At 44.1% G+C, this 27,350-nt stretch overlaps 2 protein-coding genes across 2 annotated transcripts; one reads left to right on the forward strand and one right to left on the reverse strand.

Annotated features, from left to right (window-relative positions):
• ZKSCAN2 (zinc finger with KRAB and SCAN domains 2) lies at positions 1-22,221 on the reverse strand. Its single transcript, XM_032157165.2, has 7 exons — positions 21,282-22,221; positions 19,758-19,944; positions 17,538-17,629; positions 16,559-16,685; positions 11,006-11,689; positions 7,780-8,271; positions 1-4,702 (listed from the first exon to the last, which is right to left on the reverse strand). The coding sequence occupies exons 1-7, from the start codon at positions 21,678-21,680 to the stop codon at positions 3,780-3,782; spliced, it is 2,904 nt and encodes a 967-aa protein (XP_032013056.1). The 5' UTR covers positions 21,681-22,221; the 3' UTR covers positions 1-3,779.
• Positions 21,878-26,778, forward strand: LOC131383742 (uncharacterized). The gene is made up of 2 exons (XM_058440367.1): positions 21,878-21,910; positions 22,079-26,778. The coding sequence occupies exons 1-2, from the start codon at positions 21,878-21,880 to the stop codon at positions 22,610-22,612; spliced, it is 567 nt and encodes a 188-aa protein (XP_058296350.1). The 3' UTR covers positions 22,613-26,778.
• The last annotated feature ends 572 nt before the right edge of the window (positions 26,779-27,350 follow it).

Here is a 27,350-nt window from a genome sequence, read left to right on the forward strand (position 1 = left end):
TTTATTTTAGACATTTATTCCACAAACAAGTTTTCAAGAAGACATCTAAGTGAACACTGATACAATGAATCGACATCCATTTGCCCCGGGTCTTGGAATGCATTCAGAGGCAGAGGCTTCCAGTTTCACAAGTTACTCAGACGCTCCTTTAGCTAGGGCTGCCCCAGCTCCCTCACAGCTGAGTCTTGTCTGTCACCGGGCACCAGACCTCCTGACAGAGGCTTCCTTCACTTCAGCCTGCCACTGGTTATCGAGGTGCTTGGGGGGCTGCCTGCTGTGGACGACGAGGGACTTGCCCTTTCTCCTTCCCGAACAAACTCCTGGGCTGACTTTGCTGTCACAGCATCCCTTCCCTTTCCTGAAGCACGTGATGGATTTGGTATGGCCAGATGTGGCAGGCACAGGAGAGCTGGGCCGGCAGCCTGGTCTTCTAACCTCTTCCACATCTATATCACGCTTCACAGCCTCAGGAAACATTAGAGGCAGAGCAACTTAGCAATCAAGTTCAACTTCTCTTCAGATGAGGAGCCGAGGCCCAGAGAGGCTATGATGTGTCAAACAACACTCATTAAGTAGTGACAAGACTAAAATTTGCCTCTTTCAGCTTCTGGTCTCATGCTTATTCCACCAAGGCCAGGCTGCCCTGAGCCGTTTATGTGTGAGGTTTCCCTCTTTAAAAAACTGTTTATTTCCAGATGAATGAATTACGTTGAATGCATAATAACATCACTGGTAAGAACTGGAGGTATCTGTGGCAGTAACAAAGCAAGCCTAGGTGGGACATACGAGCCCAGTTTCCAAAATGCCTTCGATAAGATGATAGTGAAAAGTTGTCAGTCTATGCTGCTTTTCCAAAACAAGATTTGACAGAATTCACAAGGAAATAAGACAAAATTAAATAAATATAGGTTGGGGTAGTTGGTTGAGGTGGGCTGTAAGTTTTGTTGAGCTTTCCAGCAGCCAGAACAGAGAGAGAAAAAGCAGCTTAAGTTACAAAAATCACAGTGTTTGTAATACATACATACAGATCTACACACACATGTAGATGTGTGTGTGTATATATACTGCGCTTAGGATCAGAGCTTTCCTTGGTACTGAGATCTAGATAAAAAAAACCTTTTTCTATGAATCTTCATAAAGGCAATGTTATGTGATCTAGAAGACACATTGGTCAGAACATGATTATTCATTTTGACTTATATGTACCAGGTGAAAACAAATAAAATGCAGGGAGACAAGTAGTGTTGGTTTAAAATGGGGGGGGGAGACCTTCCATTTCTTCAGAACAAAGTTCATCAAATTAATGTAACACATATCTAGACAGCCCATTTACAATTAGGAGTAGAAGTAGGGGAACTCAAATTCCACCTCAGCTTGCTCCCAGGCATATGAGAGTTAAACAGAATCAGTTTGCCCCACTAGAGAGGGAATGGGTCTTGACCCTTTCCTGCCACTGGGGAAGGTTGAGAGATGAAGGTACAGAATATGATTCTGGGCAACTTAGCGAAACTCTTCTGCAAGTGAAGATGATGTTCTCATGACTGAGCTCCTGGCCTTCTGTAACTGCCATGGTGTAAGCGGCCCCACCTTTTGCTGTGATGCTTCCTCTACCAAACTGTGAGTTCCTTGAGCCCAGGCACCATGCTCCTTTCTTCCTTTTTGTATCCTTCACTGTGGCTAGGACATGGCCTTACATATAACAGTGCTTCATATTTATGAATAAGTCATCTACTTTCCTGAATCATGCTTCCATATAATATCAATCCTGTGTACACATTACTAAGTGGTAATTTCTATTAATGCGCATCTTCTCTAGAGCTGGAATTCCAGAACATCTACACAATATAAACACAAGCCCACTGGCACCACAAACATCTTACTGTGCTACGCACACTACCAGCACAGAACTGTACTTAGCATTAGAAATCTATAACTTGGACAACACAGAAAAATCAACCTATTGAGATGTGAACAGTCATAACATTTTCAACAAACATAAATCAGAAACATTTATCAATGTTTACCTGAGTCACCTGCCTTCCAACAGGCCACACCCTATTCTGGCACCATAAATTAGATTTCTTTCTACAGTGCCTACCCTCCTAGGTACTTTGCTGAAGAAGTTTCAAAAGATTGAAACATACCAAAAGGAAAAATATCATTTCCAGATGGCTTCAGATAACAGCATTTGACAAAGAGAGGGAGAGATAAGAGCAAAATAATCACCTACAAACAGCCCTGACTCCGGTTCCCTTCCCATTAAACTTGTGACTTCTCCTTTGCCAAAGCAAAGCCACCCTGGGTCACCTACATACTAAGGGAATAAATGCCACTGGCTCCATCCTGAAGCAACTGGCCATGGAAAATCAAATTTCTGGGTTTCATCTGTAACTTCAAAAGTGAATTAACCATCCCCCATCAGAACTTTTCCTTCAGTGTTTATTGGGTTACTGCCGGGGGTTCTCAACGAGATTTTTCAGACAAAACAGGTAAATGAGGAAAACAAAAACGGTGTTCTGGATTTCTGGATTGAAGTTTTTACAAATGTTCCCACTTTTCACCCAGTGAGCTCTAGAGTTGTGTTAAATTACTTGGGGCACTACAGTTAGGTTTCTGATGCGGTAAACAGGGACTAGAAGCCTCAGGAACAGAGACTGGGAGATTTAACAGCCAGACCTCAGAGCGCTGGTCTAAGCTGAGGTGCTATCTGATCTACAGCAGGCCAAAGGAGTCCAACTGGTCTTAGAAATGTTTCAGGTGTCTATTACCTCTTCCCTATCCCCTTAAAGTTTTAGAAACACTTTTATAATATTATACTGCAGTGTGGGGGTGGGAGGTACGACATATGCCAACATACCAGTCGTGTTCTAGATAAGAGCCAGAGAAGTTAGAGGACAGAACTAGAATGCGTCTGAAATCCTGCTTTGTTTTAGTGAGACACACCATGAACAGGCCTCCTATTCCATCTGAGGAGGGCATGGTAGTTCAGAAGAGGCTGGCAGAAGCACCCAGAGCAACTGAGAGGTAAGTGCAGGGCTATGAGAAACAGTACAAAGACCTGGGATTACTTATAGGCCAGAGAAGCAGCAGCCAGGGGATTTAAGTCTTCAGGTACAGAAAAGGATGAGGGGTGATCAATTGCTTCTCACCTCCATGGAGGGCAAGGCATTAGTAACAGGATTTCAGTGACAACACAGGGATTCTGCCGTAGCTATTTGGATCAACTTCTTGACAAAAAAAAAAGGTACACTGTAACAGACTTCTGAGGAAAGCTATAAAATCTTCACTCTTCTTTTGTGGATCTCTTCAAAACTAAGATGGATTTGATGTAGTTCTGATCAGACTCCTCAAAGTTCTATCTAAATGTGAAAATCTGTTATCAAGTTGCATCCAGGATCTCATGGAGTAGGTAACAACAACAAAAAAACTTTTGGCATTTTTTATGTCCTTGAAAACAACTCTCACCCACATGGAAGATCTTGAATGCTGCTGAACTTAGCAATCCAGTTGCAGTGGCCTCAAAGTACTGAAGAGTATTTCATTCTGAACTTGGACAATATATCTTCTCCACATTCTTAAAGGAGAAGCTGAGACACACAGAAGAAGAGGAACAGACTGATGAAGTTAGAGGCAGAGGTGAGAACAGGATGAAAGTGTCTAGTTTATTTATATTCTCAAGTTTATCTTGGGAGTTACACTTCATAGCTAAGAAAAGATTGCTTCCAAGAATGAGATTAGGGTAAAATGGCTAGGGGGCATTTAGGAAGAGAAGATCATCATCAAAAAGTTTTCCGAAATTCATCAGTCTTTCCCTTATGTGGGTTCTCAGGGCAATACAGAGATGGAGGGTGTGGCAGAGGCTTTTCTCTCACATGAACTTCCCGATGTTTGGTAAGAACAGAACTTTTACTGAAACGTTTGCCACACTGGGCACATCCATAGGGCTTCTCTCCAGTGTGTATTCTCCGATGTTCTCGAAATCTCGTACAGTTATTGAAACTTTTTTCACAGTCCACACATTTGTAGGGATTCTCCCCAGTGTGAACTCTCCGGTGGGTGCTGAAATGAGAACTGTTGGTGAAGCTTTTCCCACACTCTCCACACTGATAGGGCTTCTCACCGGTGTGGGTTCTCTGATGTATAATAAGACTAGAGCTCTGACTAAAGCATTTTCCACACTCTCCGCATCTGTAGGGTTTCTCTCCTGTGTGGATTCTCTGGTGGGCACCAAAATTTGAGGAGTCATTAAAGCTTTTTCCACAGTCAAGACATTTAAAAGGTTTTTCGCCTGTGTGGATTCTTTGGTGTCTGATCAGGCTCCTGCTTCTACCAAAGCACTTCCCACAGACACCACACTTGTAAGGATTCTCCTTGTGGTGGGTCATCCGGCACATCAGACGAGTGCTCCTTCCAAAGCTTTCTCCATATTTGAGAAGTCTGTAGGGTCTCTTCCCCACAAAAGGCCTCTGATGCACAACGGCTTTCCCTAAATCTCTAGGCTGAGACATCGGCTTTCCCTGTCTAATTCCTTGAAGATTTTCCCATTGTCTTCCTGAGATGCATTCCCTTTTGCGATATTTGCTGGGGTCGGTACTCTGGGAAACAACTCTTTTAGACTTTTCTATTAATGCCCTATGCTGTTCCATGTCCTTATATACTATCTGTGTTGGATCCTCCTTGATGCTACTTCCAATTTCAAAATCTGAAAAAACAAAAGACAATACAAATTTCATACAAGTCTGATATTAATCATAAACAACCTGGCTTGCAAGGCTTGATCCGCTTGCTCTCCATACACTTCTCTAACCTCAGATACTGTGACTCTTCCCTGATTCATTCTGCTGTATTTCTTTCCATTCATAAACAGGCCAATAACAGCCAGTACAGAGTAGGCCTTCAGAAATGTTTCCTGCATTATAATCCAAGCCATCATTCCCCATCCATAACCCGATTAACATGGGGGCAACCTGGCTTATCTCCCTGAGGTTCCACTCTAATTCATCCTATTTTCATAATTTCACCTCTATACTAAAGCACACTATACCACACTGATCTTTAGATTAGATTCTGACCAAGTCCAAGTTCCTCGAGGGACTTGAGGAATTAAATTCCTCTACATATCTAATCATATCCCATCCAAGGGTACCCATTTCTTCTCAAGTGTTCTTCTCACTTTGTTTTTCAGGCTGTCCCATAAACCACATTAAATGAAATCTTAATTCTCACTGTTCCCCAAATTGGAATTATTTTCTCACTCTTTTCATCTACATCCCACGTTCACTACATCTTGGATCCATATTTTCTGTGAAGTTTTCTGGACAGACAGCATGACATGGTGAACAGAGACAAGTTTTGGAATTATACGGCTCTGGGTCTGGTCCCATCTTGGTCAGTTATTAACTGTGTGATTTCTGTATTAACTTATTATGGAAAATTCAAACACAGAAAAGTCTGGAGAACAGTATGTATAATGAACTCCCACAAACCACTTACCTACATTTAACTATGACCTATTCATGGCCAATCCCATTTCATTTCCACTCCCACACAGTCCCTGCTCCCTCCATCCAGACTACTTTGAAGCCAATTCCAGACATCACGTTATTTCATTCATAAACATTTCACAAGCTGTGCAACTTAGGCCCAATTCAGGTTAATCCTTGTTCTTAAGCATCTGCTCTCCTGCCTTGTTTCTACTGCCAGTTTCAACATTACTTTCCTTCCACACATTCAGTGGAAACCACAGATAACTCTCAATCCCAAGTGTGGAGGCTGTGGCATGGGATAGGGAGAGGAGGGCAGCCATCAATCAATCTAGTGACTTAAGTAAAAAGCCTTAACAGTTCCATCTTTCACTTATTAGTAATTTTTTTGTCACCCAGGCTGGAGTGCAGTGGCATGATCATAGCTCACTGCAGCCTTGACCTCCCAGGCTCAAGTGATCCTCCCACCTCAACCCCCCAAGTTGGTAGGATTACAAGTGCACACCACCACTCCCAGCTAATTTTTTATTTTTTGTAGAGATGGGGTCTATGTTGCCCAGGCTGGTCTCGAACTCCTGTGCTCAAGCGATCCTCCCACCTTGGCCTCCCAAAGTGTTAGGATTACAGGTGTGGGCCACCACACCTTGCCTGTCAGTACTTCTTTTGAAGTTTTCTGATTGAGTCCAACATTGTCCTGGGATTTGGAGAAAGTCACAGCCTAGCAGTTGGCTCAGAGAAAGCTTGACAGGTCTGGAGCTCACTTTAAAAACAAGATTCACAAGGAATTTGTTTCCAGAGTTATCAAAGCCAGGGTTCTACAGGACTTAATTCAAGCCTTCATACTATTTGGGAACAATTACTCCATAATTTCCCATATATATATATACACACACTAAGCTAGAGTCACTTGCTTCAATAAACTAGTCCTGAATTACCCCGCATATTCAACTGATTGCCGGGGGCTTAAACTAGTGTTATGGGAAGACGGAGCTCCTGTCCTTCAGGAGCTCACCATGTCTGGGAGGTCTTACATATAAAGTGTTCAGTGCCGTAAGACAGAGACAGACAAAGTATGGGAGCTGAGGGAGAATTTGGACATGGAGGTATGTAGAGCCAAGGACATTCAAGGTGGAAGGAACATCGCAAGCTAAAGTTTGGATGTGAAAGGGCTTGAGGTGTGTGTAGGAAATAGCCCGTAGTTCCACTCTGACTAAGCACAGAGTTGAGGAAGGAAAATACTAACATGTAGACTAGAAGAGTAAGATGAGCTCAGATCAAAAATGGTTGTGAAACCTTAATAGTGTGGGTGGGGAAAACTGGTTTGGAGGCTTTTACAACAGTCTAGGCAAGAGAGAGAGAAGACTGAACTAGACAGTGGCTAATGGTAACTGAAAAGGGGACAGATAGACGTGATAGTCTGGATGAGGGTGGGAGCCCACGGGGAAGAGCCATGGTGTGGTAAGGAAGATGGTGATGTTAGTTTTGAACATCTTAAGCCTGAGTTACTAGTGACAGGCCCACGAGGGCATAAGTCCGTGGAAAACATGCAGATGGAGCTCAGGACCAGAATAAAGTCTTTCATTTAGTCTCTGCCTATCTTTTTTGTCTTGCACACCACATATAACTATAAGATGTTCTTCTTTTGTGCTTACTGACACACTTCCTTCATCCAAGTTTTTTCTCATGTGTGATTCCAAGTTTTTCTTCCCCACGGTACTTCCAGGAGATACAAAACACTGTCTGACCCAAACCAACAAAAACCAAGGCTGAGAACCCAAGGACTGAGTCACTCTAACGTGAGTTCCTCCTTTGAATAGAAGCACCATGAGAACAGGAACTTTGTTTGTTTGTTTTTAGATGGAGTCTCTCTATCACCCAGGCTGGAGTGCAATGGGATGATCTCAGCTCACTGCAACCTGCACCTCCCAGGTTTCAAGTGATTCTCCTGCCTCAGCCTCCTGAGTAGCTGGGATTACAGGTGCCCGCCACCACACCCAGCTAATTTTTGTATTTTCAGCAGAGACAGGGTTTCGCCATGTTGGCCAGGCTGGTCTCGAACTCCTGGTGATCCACCTGCCTCAATCTCCCAAACTGCTAGGGTTACAGGTGTGAGCCACCATGCCTGGCCAGGAACTGTTTTATTCACTGCTATATCCCCTGTTCTTCAAGTAGCACAGGCACTCAAATATTTGTTGAATGAAGGAATATTCATGAGCTATGTGCAAGATCTACCGATTTTTCAGTAAATCACACTTAACTCCTCTTTGGACTAAAACTCCTTGGTTTTGCATCTTACCATTTGGGTTCTGCAGTAGACCTGGAGGTCCCTGGAATTCTGGCTCTTGCACAATTTCCTCCTCGCTCATTCTCTCACTGCAAGAGTCTTCTATTACTGCCTCCTGTGAGGTCTCTTCAGGTTCCCAGCCTGTAGGTTCCTGGGGTTCAACCTCAATATCCCCTCTTTCTTGCCTTGAAGGTGATGGGACTTCTTCCGGGGTGCTGGGGGAAGGAGCAGGTGCCCGAGAGTTAATCAGGGCATCCATCTCCTTGTAGAACGTGCAGGACTCTAGCACGTGGCCATTTTTCACCTTGCGGTAACTCTTCTGAAGGCTTTTGAACTTGGTTCGGCACTGTTCTGGTGTCCGGAGGAAGCCGCACTCTCGAAGTTGTTCAGCTACAGCCCCATACAATTTGCTCTTCCGATGACAGGCTTGAAGCGCTTCATAAAACCGAGTCTCACGGAGGATATCAAGAAAAGTCTTGGTTTCTTCATAGCCCCAGTGCACACCTGCCATTCGAGGATAAAGTTCACAATGTAAGAAAGAAAAGGAGTCTGTATCCTCTACACTATATACATTAAGAAATGCAGAGGTAAAAAAAAATCCCATTCACAGTGGCAACAAGAACTACGATATGCCTAGGAATAAGCTTTGCAAGAAATGAGGTCTATATAAAAATGTGTAATATCATAAAACTAGAAAAAATGACAAGACACTGTTTATGAATAGGAAGACTCAAGTTGTACAGATATCATTTCTCATATGAATCTATAGTCAAAATCCCAATCAGATTTTTAAAACTGAAATCAGTAAACTAATCTCAAAGCTTATTTGGAAGAATAAAAATGCAGTCTCCCAAATCTGCCATTGCTACGGTGATTAACTAAATGATTTAGTTCTCTAGAAGTCTCTTTCCAAAGTGGTTAAGAATAATGACTAGGCCGGGCACGGTGGCTCACGCTTGTAATCCCAGCACTTTGGGAGGCCGAGGCAGGTGGATCACGAGGTCAGGAGATCGAGACCATGGTGAAACCCTGTCTCTACTAAAATACAAAAAATTAGCCGGGCGTGGTGGCGGGTGCCTGTAGTCCCAGCTACTTGGAGAGGCTGAGGCAGGAGAATGGCGTGAACCCGGGAGGTGGAGCTTGCAGTGAGCTGAGATTGCACCACAGCGAGATTGCGCCAGAGCCTGGGCGACAGAGCGAGACTCCGTCTCAAAAAAAAAAAAAAGAATAATGACTAGAATTTCCGATAGGAAATATTCCCCTCAAATTTCCTACCACTTCTGTAACCAGTCTTCCTTGAGGAGCAGAACTATGTTCAGAGTAGTTTTTGGAATGTCATCGAATCCTCTACTTTGAGATGAAATGATCTGCAAGACAAGACTATGTTCTGCATTTATAGCGGAATAAAACTTTTCAGGGCATATCTAAATATAATTTGTAAAACATACTTTTTGTATGTTTTGTAATCTATAGTAGGAAAAATCTCTATCCTCTATCTTACTAGGTGGTCTCTTCCAGGCCTATGACTGGATTCCCATATTTGAGACCACACCAAGAGTCCCAGCCTCATGTTGATGGATTTTCAGATTGGTGAGACCTGTCTAGGCATAATGCATCTTCCTACCTTAGCAGATGCTTATTTTTTATTTTTTGAGACAGAATCTCAGTCTGTTGCCCAGGCTGGACTGCAGTGGCACAATCATGGCTCACTGAAGCCTTGAACTCCTGGGCTCAAGAGATCCTCTTCGCTTCAGCCTCCTGAGTAGCTGGGACTACAGGAGTGTGCCACCATGCCTGGCTAATTGTTTTATTTTTTGTAGAGACGGAATCTCATTGTGTTGCCCAGCTGCTCGCAAACTCCCGGCCTCAAGAGATCCTCCCAGCTCAGTCTCCTAAAGTGCTAGAATTACAGGTATGAACCACTGCATCCAGCCAGATATTTCTTTTGAATGGGTTTAGTCATGAATACTTTCCCTAGCCGGAGTTAGTTTTCCATTCTATGTAAGAATTTATAGGCTGGGTGCGGTGGCTCACGCTTGTAATCCCAGCACTTTGGGAGGCCGAGGTGGGTGGATCATTTGAGGTTGGGAGTTTGAGACCGGCTTGACCAACATGGTGAAATCCCATCTCTACTAAAAACACAAAAATTAGCCAGGCATGGTGGTGGGTGCCTGTAATCCCAGCTACTTAGGAGGCTGAGGCAGGAGAATTGCTTGAACTCACCCAGGAGGAGGAGGCTGTAGTGAGCCAAGATTGTGCCACTGCACTCCAGCCTGGGTGACAGAGTGAGACACCATCTCGAAAAAAAAAAAAAAAAAAAAAAGAATTTATCTCTAGCTGGAGTAAAGAAACGTTACTAATAACAATGATACCAGGCAATGCTGTATTATATTTTAGCATTTTCACAGTGCCTTCATTTATATTATCCTATTTAACACTAGTAACAACCCCATGAGGTATTCTTAGTCATATTTTACAGATGAGAAAATTGAAGCTCAAAGTAGTTACGTGATCTGTCTACTGTCACACAGTTATTAATTGGCGATTTAATTCTGCATGTCTCAGTCACGAAATATTTAACACCAGCTCTCTTTTGCATGGTGTATCTGTCTGCCTTTTAAATTTTAATGTCTCTGTATTATATTTAAGGTGGATCTCTTATAAGCAATTAATGTCTGATAATCTTAAACCTTTAAGTTTGTAATTAATTATATATTTGGATTTATATCTTATTTTTTCCATCTGACTCATCTATTTTGTACTTTTTCTCTCCTTTCTTGTCTTCTTTTAGATTACACAAAAAAGGTTTATTTCATTTTTAATGAAAACCTGTTGAAACTGTTACATAATTTTGTACTGGTTATTTTAGATAATGTAATAATGCGTGCTTGACTTATAATCCAATACAATTGATTGCTTTATGCCAATTATCAGATAATACTAGATTAGAACCCTTTAACTCCATTTGTCTTCCTTCCACAAGGACCCAAACACTCAAAATCCATGCTATGCTATAAAGTGAAAACGACTCCTCCATGGCCACTTGGAGCTGTTACTCCAACTGCAATGGGGGCAGCAGCAAGCACCTGAGGGTACTTCAGTAATGTGGCCACACCACAGTGAAAGTGGTGAGGTGTGTGTGACAGCACCCCCCGGGTTTGGTCACTTCTGGTCTACTGCTTTTTCCACAAGATCACACATCTGTCTTCTTACCAGAGAAACAAAGCACAATTCTTACCACTGAGGTTCTGAAACAAGACAGGGGCACCATGGATTTCAGACTTGCGGATAAATTCGACGCCTATTTCATCACCATCAGAATCTTCTGCAGCTTCCTCCTCCTCCACCAAGCTGATGTGTTCTTTAGCACTGATGGCAATTCTCTTCAGTCTGGGGACAGGTATCATCTCCTTTGGTTTATCAGTCGACGGAGCATGGGCTGCAGGGTTCAACAAAGCATCCATGTCCTCAAAGAAGGCGCAGGGTTCTAGCATGTGGCCATTTCTCACCTTTCGATAGCTTTTCTGGAGACTTTTGAACTTGGTTCGACACTGTTCTGGGGTTCGAAGGAAGCCACATTCTCGCAACCATTCAGCCACAGCACCATACACCTGGCTATTTCGGGGACAGGCCTGAAGTGTTTCGTAAAAGCGAGACTCTTTGAGAATTGCCAGGAAAGTCTTTGTTTCTTCATAGCTCCAATGCACACCTGCTATCTTTTCATCTTCTAAACCCCACTGCTGCTGCTCTCTCCATGTTTTTCCTGCACTCCTTGCAGGGACCTGAATAGCATGAACTGACTTTTCCTTGACGTAGTTGCTTCGTAGGATACTTCTCTTGTTAGAGGAATGCAGACCTAGAGTCCATGGCTCCTTTCTCTGTTCCAACCGGGTTATCTTGGTAGATGTAGACACTGTACTTCCTACAGTAAAAGAAACATATTTCATGGTAGACACAGAAGTCATTACTGCATGCCTCAATCTTCTGCTGTCACATGCTCTCCTGGGCCACTTGTTCACACCCAAACCTTCCTCAGCTGTGACACTGCACATTTATTTTTACATGACTTCCTTGGTACAAACATCTACTAACTTACACGATCATTTTACTTTTCATGTATGTACCATTTCTTTTCCTAGCTAGTTCTTACAGGGAAACCTTTAAGGGTAAGAATATATATTTTTAACCTTTGATTCCCTCTCAGTAGCCAATGTTGTGTTAGGTTCAGGGTATGCCCCTACTCAGTATTTGTTACTTGTAAAATAAAGTGTATCTTTTCCCCACATTCCTCTCCATGCCTACCCCAACATACATACATATATAGGCACTGGGACTATAAGAGATGAGAAGTCAAGAATTTTTTGTTAAACTATATTACAAAGCTATAGTAATCAAAACAGTATGGTACTGGCATGAAAACAGACACAAAGACCAGTGGAACAGAATAGAGAGCCTAGAAAGAAATTCATGCATGTATGGCTAAATAATCTTTGACACAGTGCCAAGAACACATCACTGGGAAAAGGTCATCTTTTCAACAAATGGTGCTGGGAAAACTGGATATCCAGATGCAAAAGAATGAAACTGGACCCCTGTCTTATACGACTCACAAAAATGAACTCAAAATGGATTAAGCCTTAAATGTAAGATCTGAAACCATAAATCTCCTAGAAGAAAACACAGGGGACAAAGTTCCTTGACACTGGTCTTGGCAATAATTTTTTTGAATATGACATCAAAGCACAGGCAACGAAAGCAAAAATAAATGAGTGGGACTACATCAAACTACAAAGCTTCTATACAGCAAAAAAAAAGTCTAATCCAAAACAACAACAACAACAAAAACAGTCAACAAAGTGATGAAAAAATCTATGGAATAGAAGAAAAGATTTGCAAACCACTCATCTGCTAAGGGGGTCAATATCTAAAATATACAAGTAACTCCTACAATTCAATAGCAAAATAACAACAACAAACCAAACAATCTCATTAAAAAATAAGCCCGGGACACAAATAGACATCTTCCCAAGAAGACATACAAATGGCAAATAGGTACATGAAAAGGTGCTCAACATCGCTAATCATTAGGGAAATGCAAATCAAAGCCACAATGAGATATCACTTCATACCTTTCAGAATGGCTATCATCAAGGAGACAAAAATAAGAAGTGTTGGTGAGAAGAAAATGAAACCTCTGAATACTGCTGGCAGAGCTGTGAATTGGGAAGAGTCATTATGGAAAACAGTACAGAGGTTCCATAGAGAACTAAAAATAGAATTACCATATGATCCAGCAATCCTGCTACTAGGTATATATGCAAAAATATTAAAATCAGTAGGCCAAAGAGGCACTACCATGTTCACTGCAGCATTATTCACATATAGCTAAGATACAGAAGCAACCAGGAGGCTGAATGGATAAAGAAAATGTGGTCTATATACACAAAGGAATATTATTCTGCCTTAAAAAAGAAGAAAATTCTGCCTTTTGCAACAACATGGATGAACATGGAGGACATTATGTTAACTAAGGTAAGCCAGGCACAGAAAAGACATATATCACATGATGTCACTTTTTTGGCAGAATCTAAAAAAGTCCAACTCACAGAAGTAGAGAGTAGAAGATGGTTACCAGAAGCTGGGGGAGGAGGAGGGAGGATGGGGAAAGTGGAGATTTGATCAAGGGGTACAAAATTTCAGTTAGATGGGAGGAAGAAACTTTAGTAATCTATTATATAAATTTAGTAATCTATTATATAGTGACTATAATATGTAGTAATGCTTTGTCTATTTCAAAATTGCTAAAAGCATAGATTTTCTTTTATTTTTGAGACAGAGTCTCACTCTGTTACCCAGGCTGGAATGCAGTGGTGCGATCTCGACTTGCCTCTGCCTCCTGGGTTCAACTGATTCTCCTGCCTCAGACTCCCAAGTAGCTGGGATTACAGGCACCCCCCACCACACCTGGCTAATTTTTGTATTTTTAGTAGAGATGGTGTTTCGCCACATTGGCTAGGCTGGTCTCAAACTCCTGACCTCAGGTGATCCGCCTGCCTTGGCCTCCAAAAGTGGTGAGATGACAGGCATGAGCCACTGTGACTTGCCTAAAAGAGTAGATTTTAGATATTTTCACCATAGGAAAATAAGTATGTGAGGTGATGAATTTTTTTTTTTTTTGAGACAAATTCTTGCTCTGTTGCTCAGGCTGGAGTGCAGTGGCATGATCTCAGCTCACTGCAACCTCCGCCTCCTGGGTTCAAGCAATTCTCCTGCCTCAGCCTCCCGAGTAGCTGAGACTACAGGTGCACGCTGCCACGCCCGGCTAATTTTTGTATTTTTAGTAGAGACGGGGTTTCACTATATTGGCCAGGCTTGTCTTGAACCCCTGACCTTGTGATCCACCCACCTCAGCTCCCAAAGTGCTGGGATTACAGGCATGAGCCACCACGCCCTGCCGTGGTGATGGATTTGTTAATTAGCTTGATTTAATCATTCCCCAAAGAAAACATGTATCAAAACATCACATTGTACCCCATATACACAATTATTATCTGTCAATTAAAAAAAGACAAATGATAATAACAAGGTGTGGAGAAAAGGGAATGGTCATGCACTATTGGTGGGAAGGTAAACGGGTACAGCCATTATGGAAAACATTAGGGAGGCTCCTCAAAAAATCGGAACTACAATATGATCCAGCAATCCCACTTATGGTATATATCCCAAGGAGACAAAATCGGCATCTTGAAGAGATAGCTCTACTCCCATGCTCACTGAAGCATTATTCGCAATAGTCCAGACATGGAAACAACCCAAGTATCTGCTGACAAATGAATATTGAAAATGTGAAAATATAGGAAAAAAATATATAATGGAGTACTAGTCAGTCATAAAAAAGGAGCCTGGGTGCAGTGGCTCAATCTGTAATCCCAGCACTTTGGGAGGCAGAGGTAGGTGGATCACAAGGTCAGGAGTTCGAGACCAACCTGGCCAATATGGTGAAACCCCGTCTCTACTAAAAATACAAAAATTAGCTGGGCATGGTGGCATGCACCTGTAGTCCCAGCTACTCAGGAGGCTGAGGCAGGAGAATCGCTTGAACCTGGGAGGCAGAGGTTGCAGTGAGCTGAGATTGCGCCACTGCACTCCAGCCTGGGTGAGAGCAAAACTCTGTCTCAGAAAAAAAGAAAAAAAAAGAAGGAAATCCTGCCATTTGTGACAACACTCGGAGGGCACTGTGCTAAGTGAAATAAACCAGACAGAGGAAGACAAATATGATCTCACTTACATGTGGAATCTAAAATGCTGAACTTACAGAAAGTGAGAAGAGAATGGTGGTTGCCAGGGGCTTGGGTAAGGGGAGATGTTGGTCAAAGGGTATAAGCTTTCAGTTATAAGATTAATAAATTCTAATGTATACAGCATGATGGTTACAGTCAATATTATACTGCATACTTGAAATTTACTGAGAGCGTAGACCTTAAGTGTTCTCAACACACACGTACATAACTATGCAAGGTGATGGATGTGTTAATTCAAATGTGGTAATTATTTTACAATGTATATGTACATAAAATCATCAAGTTGCAATATGACATTCTTAAATATACACAATTTTATTTGCACATATACACACACATATATATATATATTTTGAGATGGAGTTTCGCTCTTGTTGCCCATGCTGGAGTAAAATGGTGTGATCTCGGCTCATTGCAATCTCCGTCTCCTGGGTTCAAGCTATTCTCCTGCCTCAGCCTCCCAAGTAGCTGGGATTACAGGCATGTTCCACCATGTCCAGCTAATTTTGTATTTTTAGTAGAGATGGGGTTTCACCATGTTGGTCATGCTGGTGTTGAACTCCTGACCTCAGGTGATCCGTCTGCTTCGACTTCCCAAAGTGCTGGGATTACAGGCATGAGCCACTGTGCTTGGCCTTATTTGCATATATTTAATAAATAAATATTAAATTTATTTGTACCCCAATAAAGCCAAAAAAAATTTGGTAGAAGAACCTAATTTTCAAACAAAAACTTACAGGAACCCACAAATACATATATCAAAGAAATAAAATTGAGTTGTTTTGCTTAAGGAGGTTGAGGGTGGGTGGGCAAAAAAAGCCTTATATCTTATTATAGCTTTGTGGTCCTGAGACACGTCAAAGATGTCTTTCTCCTCAAAAGAGACTGAAATCTACTTTTCTACTACATGAAGGGGAAAAATAATCTGTGACTTCACATTTGAAAATTATTGGTATAGATATATTTTCATAAGTATTTACTGAAAACAAAATACTTCACTAATAAAATATTTCATTAATTAAAAAAAGAACTTCTGAAGACATTTTGGTGAGGTTAATAGGAAAGAGCTGTTAAGAACAGAAAGCAAATTGAGAATTTGCCAGCTTACAATACGAAAGAGAAGAACATGTCGTAATTTGAATCCTAGCTACATTGCTTACTTTATTTTTTGACCAGGGGAAGTTTCTTAAGCTCTCTAAGCCTCAGTTTCCTAAGGAATAATACCATTTACTGTACTACACCATTTTATATAATACAAATGATAGTCATAAGTAACTCCTCTCCAATGTTTTAATCACTAAATTATTATCTTTTTTTTTTACTGGAAGGAGGAGTGGGTGAGGGAAGAGAATCTGGCTAAGTGATTACACTAGACAACCCTCAGAGATCCTTTAAGTGTTAACATTTACATCTGCCTATCTTTTCATCAGTAGAAATGAATACATTAGAGAGCTCCAAGTCTTATATTTGGAAAGGGAAGGAATCCTTACCCAGGGAGACCACGTTCCCAATATTCTCCTTTCTGAAATCCCGGTAGAGGTCCCTGTGGGCAGGAATCTGATGCACATTCTTTTTGTAGGAAAAGCCTCTGGCCACGTGGATATCTTTCACTGGTTCCTGTAATGACACTAACACCAATGACTACCAAGATAACTGCACAGGTCTTCAAAGGATGAACAATCATAGATGAGGCAGAGAAGGACCCTAAAGAAGAACTGAAATCAAGGAACAAGTGGATAGTTTGTGCCAAATGAAGCAGAAGAAAAAGAATCATAAGATGACAAGATAAGCAAGATGATCCAGCAAGGAGTCTCATTACTCAGGAAGACTGGGTCCCATCTTTTCCGGAAAAGGAATAAGGGGGAAATACACTTATATGCTTGTGAGGAATATAAGTATATTTAAAGTAAGTAAAGTAAGTATATTTAAAGTAAGTGTAAGTAAAGGAATAAGGGGGAAACATACTTATACTCTTGTGGGGAGTATAAGTATATTAAAAGTAAGTAAGTATATTTAAAGTAAGTACAAGTAAAGGAATAAGGGGGAAATATACTTTTATACTCTTGTGGGGAGTATAAAAATTTGAGGACAGTGAAGGCACAGAAAAGCATTGTGCCTAAACACCCTAGTAAGGAAGGCCAGAGAAGATGATTACGGCAGGGCATGGTGGCTCACACCTGTAATCCCAGCACTTTGGGAGGCCGAGGTGGGCGGGTCACTTGAAGTCAGGAGTTTGAGACCAGCCTGGGCAACATGGTGAAACCCCATCTCTACTAAAAATACTAAAACTTAGCCAGGTGTGGTGGCATGCATCTGCGGTCCCAGCTACTCAAAAGGCTGAGGCAGGAGAATCGCTTGAACCCAGGAGGCAGAGGTGGTTGCAGTGAGCTGAGATTGTGCCACAGTACTCCAGCATGGGTGACAGAGTTAGACTCCATCTCAAAGAAAAAAAAGACAATTACAATGTACCTGGGACCCAGCAGGAAGCCGTGTGGTTGTCACTTCCTGGTCTAGGGTATTCCATTCATCAGCAAGGGCAGGAACCCAGGGAGAAGGCCGAGCTGTAAGAATAGAAAGAAACAATTAGTAATCTGGGCTTTGACCCTTTAATTCATGCTGTCTCTCTTTTTAAGAGATGAGTACGTACTGAAACACTAGCAAATATAAATTCCCCATTTTGTCTATGAGTTCAGAACAATGCCCAAAACCACAGTACCCTAAAGCTGGGATCACAACCTCAAATGCTTTCCAGGGGTTAGCAAGTGAAGTACAAGATGAAGGGGGCCAGGTAAGGACTGTGGGAACTGGAGATCACACATCGGATTGAAAGGGCACCGCCAATGCCAATGCTCAGGTCCCGCTCATGTCTCAGTGTGAGACTATGGCTGTGGTACCTTCCCTCCTTCCCTTCCCCCGCCTTCCTTTTCCCTTCCCCTCCCTTCCCTTCCTCCTTTCCTCTCTCTCTCTCTCTCAAACACAGACATTTGCAATGCATTCCATCATAATATAAATTTGGGGAGGCATAAAAAAGTATAGTAGTACCGAATCTTGCCTCTCTGTGAAGGGCTGGGTAAGTCAGACAGACTTGAGGTTTAAAAATAATTGTGCCACTCTGGGGGAAAGGAAACTAACATTTATTGAGCACTATTATGCACTGGCTCCTTTATGCTGCCTCATTTAATCTACACTAATGGCCTTGTTATTTCCCTTTTAAAGATGAGAGGACTGGGCGCGGTGGCTCACACCTGTAATCCCAGCACTTTGGGAGGCCAAGGCGGGCAGATCTCCTAATGTGAGGAGTTCAAGACCGGCCTGGCCAACATGGTGAAACCCTGTCTCTACTAAAAATACAAAAATCAGCCAGGCATGATGGCACATGCCTGTAATACCAGCTACTCGGGAGACTGAGGCACAAGAATTGCTTGAACCTGGGAGGCGGAGGTTGCTGTAAGCTGAGATTGTGCCACTGCACTCTAACCGGGAACAAGACTCCACCTTAAAGAAAAAATAAAATAAAATAAAGATGAGAGAATGGAAAGTTTCAGAAGTTAAGTATCCTGACCAAGGCCACATAGATAAAAAAATGGCAGAGCTAGGTTTTGAATCTAGGTCTGTCTGCCTCTAAAGCCTAAGCTCTTAGCCTCTGTGCATTCATGCTTCTTTTCATATTATTTGTCCAAGATCACAGAGAGAGGGTGGCAGAGACGAGATATAAACAGAAGACTTCTGACGGCAGGTTCAGTGATGTTTCCATTCCTCTCTTTAAGACTGAGATGAAGCCACACTTCAGGAGATGGAGAGATCACTGTGGACTGGGAAGGACAAGGTATTCATTTCCTAGTATTTGACCTGATTCATTAATGTGCAGGGCAGCTACGAATGTCAGTGGTCCCTTCTCTGTGAAATCTTAACTGTTTATCTCTCTTATATGCCACTTCTGTGATGGCTTGTGAATCAAACTTTGAACACAAATGTCTTGTTCCCTTTCAAACAGCTTTTTGACTTGTTTATAGTCAGCCAAGAGCACATACACATGGCAGGACTGAAAAACACAAGATGATTGTAGAATGTAGATCTTATTTATTTTTTTTGTAGAGAAAATGTGTTTGTCTCGCTATCTTGCCCAGGCTGGTCCTGAACTCCTGGCTTCAGAAGATCCTCCTGCCTCGGCCTCCCAAAGTGTGGGGATTACGACGTGAGTCACTGTGTCCAGCTGTGGAGAGTTTAAATAACACCATAGGATCTCATAGCTGGCCCAGGCAATCTAAGTTTCCCCAGTTTGCATCTTTTTTTTTTTTTTTTTTGAGACAGGGTCTCGCTCTGTCACCCAGACTGGAATACAGTGGTGTGATATCACGGCTCACTCCTGGGGTCAAGCAATCCTCCTGACTCGGCCTCCTGAGTAGCTGAGACCACAGGTGCATGCCATCACACCCGGCTAATTTTTTTTTTTTTTTTTTGCGATTTTGTAGAGACTGGGTTTTCCCATGTTGCCCAGACTCAATTTCCATCTTTATGATATCTTTTTACTTATATTGCATATGTTCCTAACTCTTGAAGTGAATGAAACCTTTCTCCTATTCTGAATATGTATCTAGGAGGCCCTCCACTGAGCATTCACAGCGTTGGAGTACTGTGGAAATCTGCCCTAGCCTCTGCACTGGGCATGCTCCAAGTCTTCCCTCTTACCATTCTTGGGTAAGGGGCGATGTTCTCGCTTTCGGTTCAGCTGTTCCTGGTGTCCTGAGTGGAGGCTTCCAGCTTCCTCCCGAGACACCACCCTGGGTTGGGTTTCCACCTGCTCTGGCTGGAAGTCTGCCACCTCCCACGCTGCTCCAAGTCGGGCGTGCTTCTCCGGGTGCATGGGACTGCTGACCTGAGAAATGAAGTCAATACCATAAGAGGGAGTAAAACAGGCCCATATCAGGGTGAAATTCTCCCAGGAAAGATATCAAAGAAGGACAGAGATATGGGAAGGAATGAAAATTCCACTCCATTCCCAATGGAGTCTCTGAGAGCGCTGGGCTGAGAGTACTGTCCAGGAGTCTGGGTATAAGGTAACAGAAACAATATTCTTTTTTTCTGAGATGGAGTTTCGCTCCTGTTACCCAGGCTGGAGTGCAATGGCACGATCTTGGCTCACTGCAACCTCCACCTCCCAGGTTCAAGCGATTCTCCTGCCTCAGCCTCCCAAGCAGCTGGGATTACAGGCATGCACCAACACGACCGGCTAATTTTATATATTTTTTAGTAGAGTTGGGGTTTCACTATGTTGGTCAGGCTGGTCTCGAATTCCTGACCTCAGGTGATCAACACACCTCGGCCTCCCAAAGTGCTGGGAATTACAGATGTGAGCCACCACAACTGGCCAGAGTAATCTTTATTACTAAACAGAGGGGGATAACTGTCAGGAGTGAAAGAGTCTCCTTGTTGCTAGAATATGTATTATTTGACTCTTTATATCTGTTAAGTTCACAGAGAAGTTACCAGGACATGAATATATTCGCTAGTGAAATGAAAACTTACAAAATTAATATCCATATCTGTCTATCCCTGACCAACACAGCAACCTGCTGATAGATCTCTACACAATGCAAGTCCAGTGCAAGGTGAAACTGCAAATCTTGCAAATGCTGCAGAATTTCACGAGGTTCATGAAAGGGAGGTTGAAGAACAACTAGAAGAGCACGCAAGCCACTGAGAAATGAAGATGTGGCAGTTAGACTGGAGGAGAGTGACAGAAATGACGGCATGAGAGCACTTCAGAAGACACTGAGTGGACTAGTAAACACTTGGAGACGGCTCTGGGATGACGGATGAAGTCTTTTTTTTTTTTTTTTAAAGGGGGAACAGCATAGCCTTTTTTGATGAAAATGTGTAAGTGAACCTCTGTGACACAAAATCATACTGTTCTCTTATATTGTTTTGTTGCAAACATTATGCCAAAGGTGACGATAAATGCTTAGGTGAATAATGTCTGGTTTGCATTGCAAGATAACATTTCAACCAAAGCTTTTATTTTTGTATTTCACGTGAAATTCTGATCCCCTTTTAAGTGGATTCGCTTAAAGTGAAAAGACTCCCTTATAGGGTCTTTTATTAGTACCATTTATCTTTCTCTGAAGAGCACTTCTTTCTGCAATACATCCCTGCCCACATGCCTTTCCCATTCCCTTTTTTCTAAGTACAAAAATTTGGAAAATCCTCTCTCACCTGCTGCCTTAGTCTTCCAGCCTCTTTCTCCAAATGCACTACCAGGGCCACCGCTTCCTCTCCACTTTGCGGACACTGCTTCTGTGCCCAAGCCTGAATCTTCTCGGGTAAAATGGTGAGAAACTGCTCAATCACCAGCAGCTCAAGTATTTGCTCCTTGGAACGCATTTCTGGCTTCAGCCACCGGCAGCAAAGTTCCCAGAGTTTACTGAAAGCTTCATGGGGTCCGGTCACATCCTCATAACAGAATTGCCTGAAGCATTTGCGGAAGGTCTCAGAGCTATCCGATCCTTCCAGAATGGGCTCTGATGCCCACTCGGGGTCCTTTTCCACCTTCATTATTAGGCATCCCTCAACCTCCAGGGGCGCGTCGATCTGAGAGTCGAGGGCTACAGCCATGCTGCAGCCCAGGGGTCAACTTCACGTCTAGCTCAAGGTGGGGACCCAAAGAAGACTCCAAGCGCTCCCTGCTTAATGTTCCTGGGAGTGTGATAAGGTAGGGAGGTAAAAACGGCCAGGTCGGCAGGAACAGGGTATTCCAGGCTGATTAATCAAATCTATGCCAGGCCCTTGAAAAGGTGAACGTATACCCTAAGATGCAGAAGCCCGGCCTCTTCTCCAAACAAGATGTGACCCCGCAATGTGGTTTTCCAGGGTGCATCCCTCTTAGTGCAAAGTCGGAAACAGGGAGGCTGGACGACTGGGAGAAAAATGAAGCAGGCTGAGGAAAGGCTGGGCGGAGGCGGACAGCCGGGCCGGGAGGGGGTGTGCCCGCTACTCCGGGGTCGGGCTCCGAGAGGCGAGGCCCCGAGTGGGTGGGGCCGGATGTGCAGGGCCCGCCCGGCGCCAGGTTCCGGGCTCGGGTCACGGTAGCACGTCCAGGCCGCTGCGGGTCCCACTGGGGGCAGGCGTATTCCGAGAGCGGCGCCGGGCTCTTTCGGGCCCACGACGGCCCCGACCGGCTGCAGGAAACCTCTGCTTGCCGAGGAAGGGCCGCAAAAACCGTTCCGCCCGGAGCGGAGAAGAGCTGCGGGCTGAAGCCAGGCCTCGCAGGGGGCAGCGGCCGGCCCCTCACGTTCGGCCTCGTCCACTCGGCCCGCGGAGAGCGCGGGGGGCGCTGGGAGCCGCAGCCACGCATGCGCCGCCTGCCACCGAGCGCCGCGGGGCCCGCGCGAGGCGTCCTCGCGGGCGAGGGCCTCGGGGAGGGGGGGGACCGTGTGGTGGACTCTCGCGAGAGCGCGCGGCGCGGCAACTCGTCGCTGAGGGACTTTAGGACTGTAGAGGGGCGCGGAGGGTCTTCCCCAGGGCGGAGGGACACGGAGGGATTCTAGGCCACCTGCCGTCGCGAGTCCGCTTCAGGCGGAGTATCCAGGAGGCGGCGGGGCCTCCCTGAGGCGGAGGAGTCGGCACCGGGGCCTGGCTGCCGGGGAAGGAGAGCACAGAAGCGGGGACTGGTGTGTCTGGCGGAGGGACACAGCGTTCCGGCGGAGGGATCGTTTCGTGTTCCTGGTCCAGGGCCGCGGTCAGGGATGGAGCGGACACCCAGACCATGGGGGAGCTTCCCCTGGTGGAGGTGCACGGCGCAGCGTAGTCCTTTTCTGGCGGAAGGATCTGTGCGTGGCCCCAGGCCCTTCCCGGCGCGGTCTCATCTGGGGCCACTTGTTGGCCCTGGCGTTGGGGAGGTTCATGTGGTCGATCCTGACGAGAAGGCGGTCACAGGGGTCTCACCGCCAGGGTTCAGCGAGCCAGGCCCCAGCTTGCTCTCTTCTGGTGCTGCCCCTGTCCCCGAATTCATAGACCGGCTTTCCCTCTCTTGAGCACCTGCTATGTGCCAAGCTGCGCTTTGCGCACTTGGCAGAGGCAACAGTGTCACCTGGGAAGCTGGTTTCCCCCAAGGGGACTCTTGTCTGTCCGTTGTTGCAGAGCCAGCGCATGAGACCAAGTGTGAGTGTCAGGCAGTGCAGCCTTCATTCAGTGGCCATGGAATTGGAGAAGTGGGAGCATAGCTCACAAGCATAGCTCTCAGCTCTTGAAAACTGAGAAGTTACAGGTAATAGGGAGTGTTGACGAAAAGTAAAACTGTGCAAAATATTTGAAGAGATTTATTCTGAGCCAAATACGAGTAACCATGGCCTGTGATACAGCCCTCCGGAGTCCCTGAGAACATGTGCCCAAGGTGGTCGAGGTGCAGCTTCGTTTTATACGTTTTAGGTTGGCATGAGACATCAATCAAATACATTAAAGAAATACATTGTTTTGGTCCAGGAAGGCGGGACAATGCAAAGGGGTGGGGGTGGGGGCTTCCAGGCTATAGGTAAATTTAAACATTTTCTAGTTGTGAATTGGTTGAGTTTGTTTAAAGACCTGGGATTGATAGAAAGGAAATGTTCAGGTTAAGATAAAAGATAGTGGAGACCAAGGTTCTTTTGAAGTCTTATGGTGGCTGCTCTTAGAGATAATAGATGACAAATGTTTCCTATTCAGATCTTCAAAAGGTGTTAGACTTTTAGTTAATCTGTTTAGGATTGGGAGGGCCTGGAAGAAAAACATCTAGCTATGTTAATAGATGTTCTTTACAGATGCACATTTTACCCCACAAAGGATACCTTTTTGGGGGAAAACGCTGTCCTTTATGGAAGAAATTGCAAAATAGGGCAAAGAAACATGTTTTGGGGTAAAATATTTTGACTTTCTTTTTGTCACATAATGTTATGCCAGAGTCAGATTGGAAAGTAAGTCATCATATATAGGGTTAAATAAAACTCATCTAATGAGAATTTATGGTTTGTAGGTCATGACTCCCCAGATCCCTTAGATAGGAATTTGGGATCAAGAGTTTAGGCTGGGTGTGGTGGCTCATGCCTATAATCCCCAGCATTTTAGGAGGCCAACGCAGGTGGATCACTTGAGGTCAGAAGTTCAAGACCAGCCTGGCCAACGTGGTGAAACCCCGTCTCTACTAAAAATACAAAAATTAGCTGGGCATGGTGGCACACGCCTGTGAGTCCAGTTGCTCGGGAGGCTGAGGTATGAGACTCACTTGAACCCGTGAGGCGGAGGTTGCAATGAGCTGAGATTGTGCCACTGCATTCCAGCTTGGGTGACAAAGCGAGACTCTGTGTCCAAAACAAAACAAGAAAACGACAAAAGAATCAGAGCTTAGTCCTCAGGTGTCCTTAATGAAGGGGCTGGGCATTTAGAGCAAGGCGAGGAGGCAGAAGGAAAGCTTGAGCCTAGGAATTGGAGACCAGCTTGGGCAACATGGCAAGACCCTGTCTCTAAAAAAAATAAAAATTAAGAACAAGAGGAATATTCATGTTTTTTCTTGGGAAGGGAGGTAGGTTTTCCTGGAATCAAGGAGCTGCCTCTTTTTTTGTCCTTTTTTGGTCTCTTCGGGTCATCATGGTGATTGTCAACTGTCATGGCACCGGTGGGAATGTCATTTAGTACTGAAGTTGGATTAGAATGAAGCTAGAGGTTCTTCAGAGGTCGAGTAAGCTGAGAAGGAACCTATGACCACAGACAACCTGTTTTCTAAAAATAGGCAGAGTTAAATCTGAGTAGGAATTTAGCTATGTCATGGAGGCATTGCATTGGGTAACAAAAGCCAGGTAGGTGTCCAGCTAAGTCCCCTAGGCCCTGCAACGGGTAACAGCAGTACTGACTCTATGTTAGGGAAAAGCTTGCTTGCTTGAGTATAATTTATTGTTTTGCCTGAGTTTGTAAATTATTCACTAAAAACAGCCGCAGAAAAAACCTTCTTCAACAGATAAAACACACAGACCCGCAGCTCTGGGAACAGGCTGATGGCCCCTGCACAATCTAGTCACAAGGCATTGACCAAGAAAGTAATGATTAACTGCCCATCTGAGACTGTGCATGATTCACAAGAATGTTTCTTTGTTTTGTTTTGTTTTTTGAGACAGTCTTGGTCTGTCTCCCAGGCTGGAGTGCAGTGATGTTGGTTTGCTGCAGCCTCTCCTCCTGAGTAGCTGGGACTACAGGTGTGTGCCACTGCACCTGGCTAATTTTTGTATTTTTAGTAGAGATGACGTTTCACTATGTTGGCCAGGATAGTCTCGAACTCCTGACCTCAAGTGATCCACCTGCCTCGGCCTCGCAAATTGCTGGGATTACAGGCATGAGCCACCGCTCCTGGCCCACAAGAATGTTTTGACCATTATTTCTCCTAATTTTCCTTAAAATCCCTGGATCTAGAGGCACAACTGAGAAAGGTGGTGTTTGAACACTAGTGCACTGCCTTTTGCAGGTTGCTGGTTTCTCGAATAAAGCTAACTTTGCTTTCACTAAAGCTTGTCTTTTTGGCTTTCAGGCGATGGGTGGCCTGGACACTAGTTCGGCTACATGTATGTCAGTGGGCAAAACAAAAATCCTTATTCTGGGAGGTAGATAGCTTATTAGAAAACACAACCTAATCACTTCTTTCCCAAATGTTAAAAATTGAGCCAGGTTTAGCCCCAGAAGCTTAGGGTACCATGTACATAACAGGCATTACCTGAGGGTGGGGCAGAGAGAATCAGTGGGGTACCTCGTATATGCCAGGGGTTGTATCAGCATCCTCACACAGCTCATTTTTCTTTTTAAATAATATTTATTGAGGACCTATTTAATGCCAGATATGGTGGTAGGTAGCAAAAGCAGGATTCCCCTCCCATTATTTAGTTTTCAAACTGGTGGGAGAGGCAGGAATTAAGCAAGTAATCCACAAACTCAAGTACAATTCTAAGGGAGATGGGTGCCACCAAGAAGAGACATGGTGCTGAGAACCTATGTCAGAGGGATTTGATCTATTTGGGAGGTCTGGAAAGGTTTTTTTGAAGAAGCAGTGCTAGGGGTGAGATCCAAAGGAGAAGAGCTAATTAGGCAAAGTCTAGTCCTCATAAAAATCCTATAAACCAGATATGATTACCTCCATTTTAGAGTTTAGGGCATTGAGACTTGAGCAAGGTGATGTCACTGCCCAAGGTTACATCAGATTAAATGGCAACCCAGGATTCAGATTCAAATAAGAGTAGGGTCCTTTATATTCTCCTTGGGCTATCTGGTGGTTTTAGGAGAGGCAAGTATCACAAATAGCTTGGGGACATGAGGGAGCAGGAGTCACAAACTTGAAAGCCTGCAGAGCTCAGGCAGGTAGCATAGAGTGAAGTAAGGCGGAGTATAAGACAATAGGGAATGGTGGGGAGTGTGGTGAGCTGCAGGCCACATTTCCTGTATAAAGGAAGCAGCCACTAGTCCCAGCCTCTTGTTGCCAAGCAGGAATACAGATCAAGCCTTGCCGGATCTTCTGATGATATTATTTTGAGGGCCAGGCGCAGTGGCTCACGCCTGTAATCCCAGCACCTAGGGAGGCCGAGGCGGGCGGATCACAAGGTCAGGAGATCGAGACCATCCTGGCTAACATGGTGAAACCCTGTCTCTACTAAAAATACAAAAAATTAGCTGGGCGTGGTGGTGGGCACCTGTAGTCCCAGCTACGCGGGAGGCTGAGGCAGGAGAATAGCGTGAACCCTGGAGGTGGAGCTTGCAGTGAGTATAGCCTGGGGACAGAGAGTCCTCAAAAAAAAAAAAAAAAAAAAAATATATATATATATATATATATATATATATTAATTTTGAGAAGAATCTCGTCTGTGGTGCAATCATAGCTCACTGCAGCTGGGACTGCAGACACATGCCACTACCCGGCTAATTTTTATATTTTTTTTTTGCAGAGACAGGGTCTCACTATGTTGCCCAGGCTGGTCTGAAACTCCTGAGCTCAAGCGATCAGCCTGCCTTGACCTCCTGAAGTGCTGGGATTACAGGCGTGAGCCCCTGCGCCCGGCCTAGATCTTCTGATTTCTAAAAAGAAGCTGGCAGTATTTTTAGGTAAAGTTATCACACTTTTAAATAATTGGCAGTTACATCAGTTTGCCTCACTATAATGTTAGCTCAGTGAAGCAGGACATTTTATGTTTTTAACCACTGTGTACTGGGAGCTTATAAAGTGCCTTACGCATAGTAAGCACTCAACCTCATCTGTGGTATGTAGCCTCTGAGCAATTC

Source organism: Hylobates moloch, unplaced genomic scaffold (genome assembly GCF_009828535.3).
Source record: "Hylobates moloch isolate HMO894 unplaced genomic scaffold, HMol_V3 SCAFFOLD_6, whole genome shotgun sequence".
NCBI classification, from domain to species: Eukaryota; Metazoa; Chordata; class Mammalia; order Primates; family Hylobatidae; genus Hylobates; species Hylobates moloch.

Bases quoted from the DNA above. Each gene is read 5' to 3' on its own strand.
- LOC131383742 (XM_058440367.1), top strand. From the start codon at position 21,878: ATGCAGAAGCCCGGCCTCTTCTCCAAACAAGAT. The intron at 21,911-22,078 runs GTGACCCCGCAA...TCGGGCTCCGAG, and splicing joins GCCTCTTCTCCAAACAAGAT to AGGCGAGGCCCCGAGTGGGT.
- ZKSCAN2 (XM_032157165.2), bottom strand. From the start codon at position 21,680: ATGGCTGTAGCCCTCGACTCTCAGATCGACGCGCCCCTGGAGGTTGAG. The intron at 16,686-17,537 runs GTACATTGTAAT...GTGTCATTACAG, and splicing joins GGCTTCCTGCTGGGTCCCAG to GAACCAGTGAAAGATATCCA. The intron at 8,272-11,005 runs GTAAGAATTGTG...CTCGAATGGCAG, and splicing joins CTTGTTTCAGAACCTCAGTG to GTGTGCACTGGGGCTATGAA.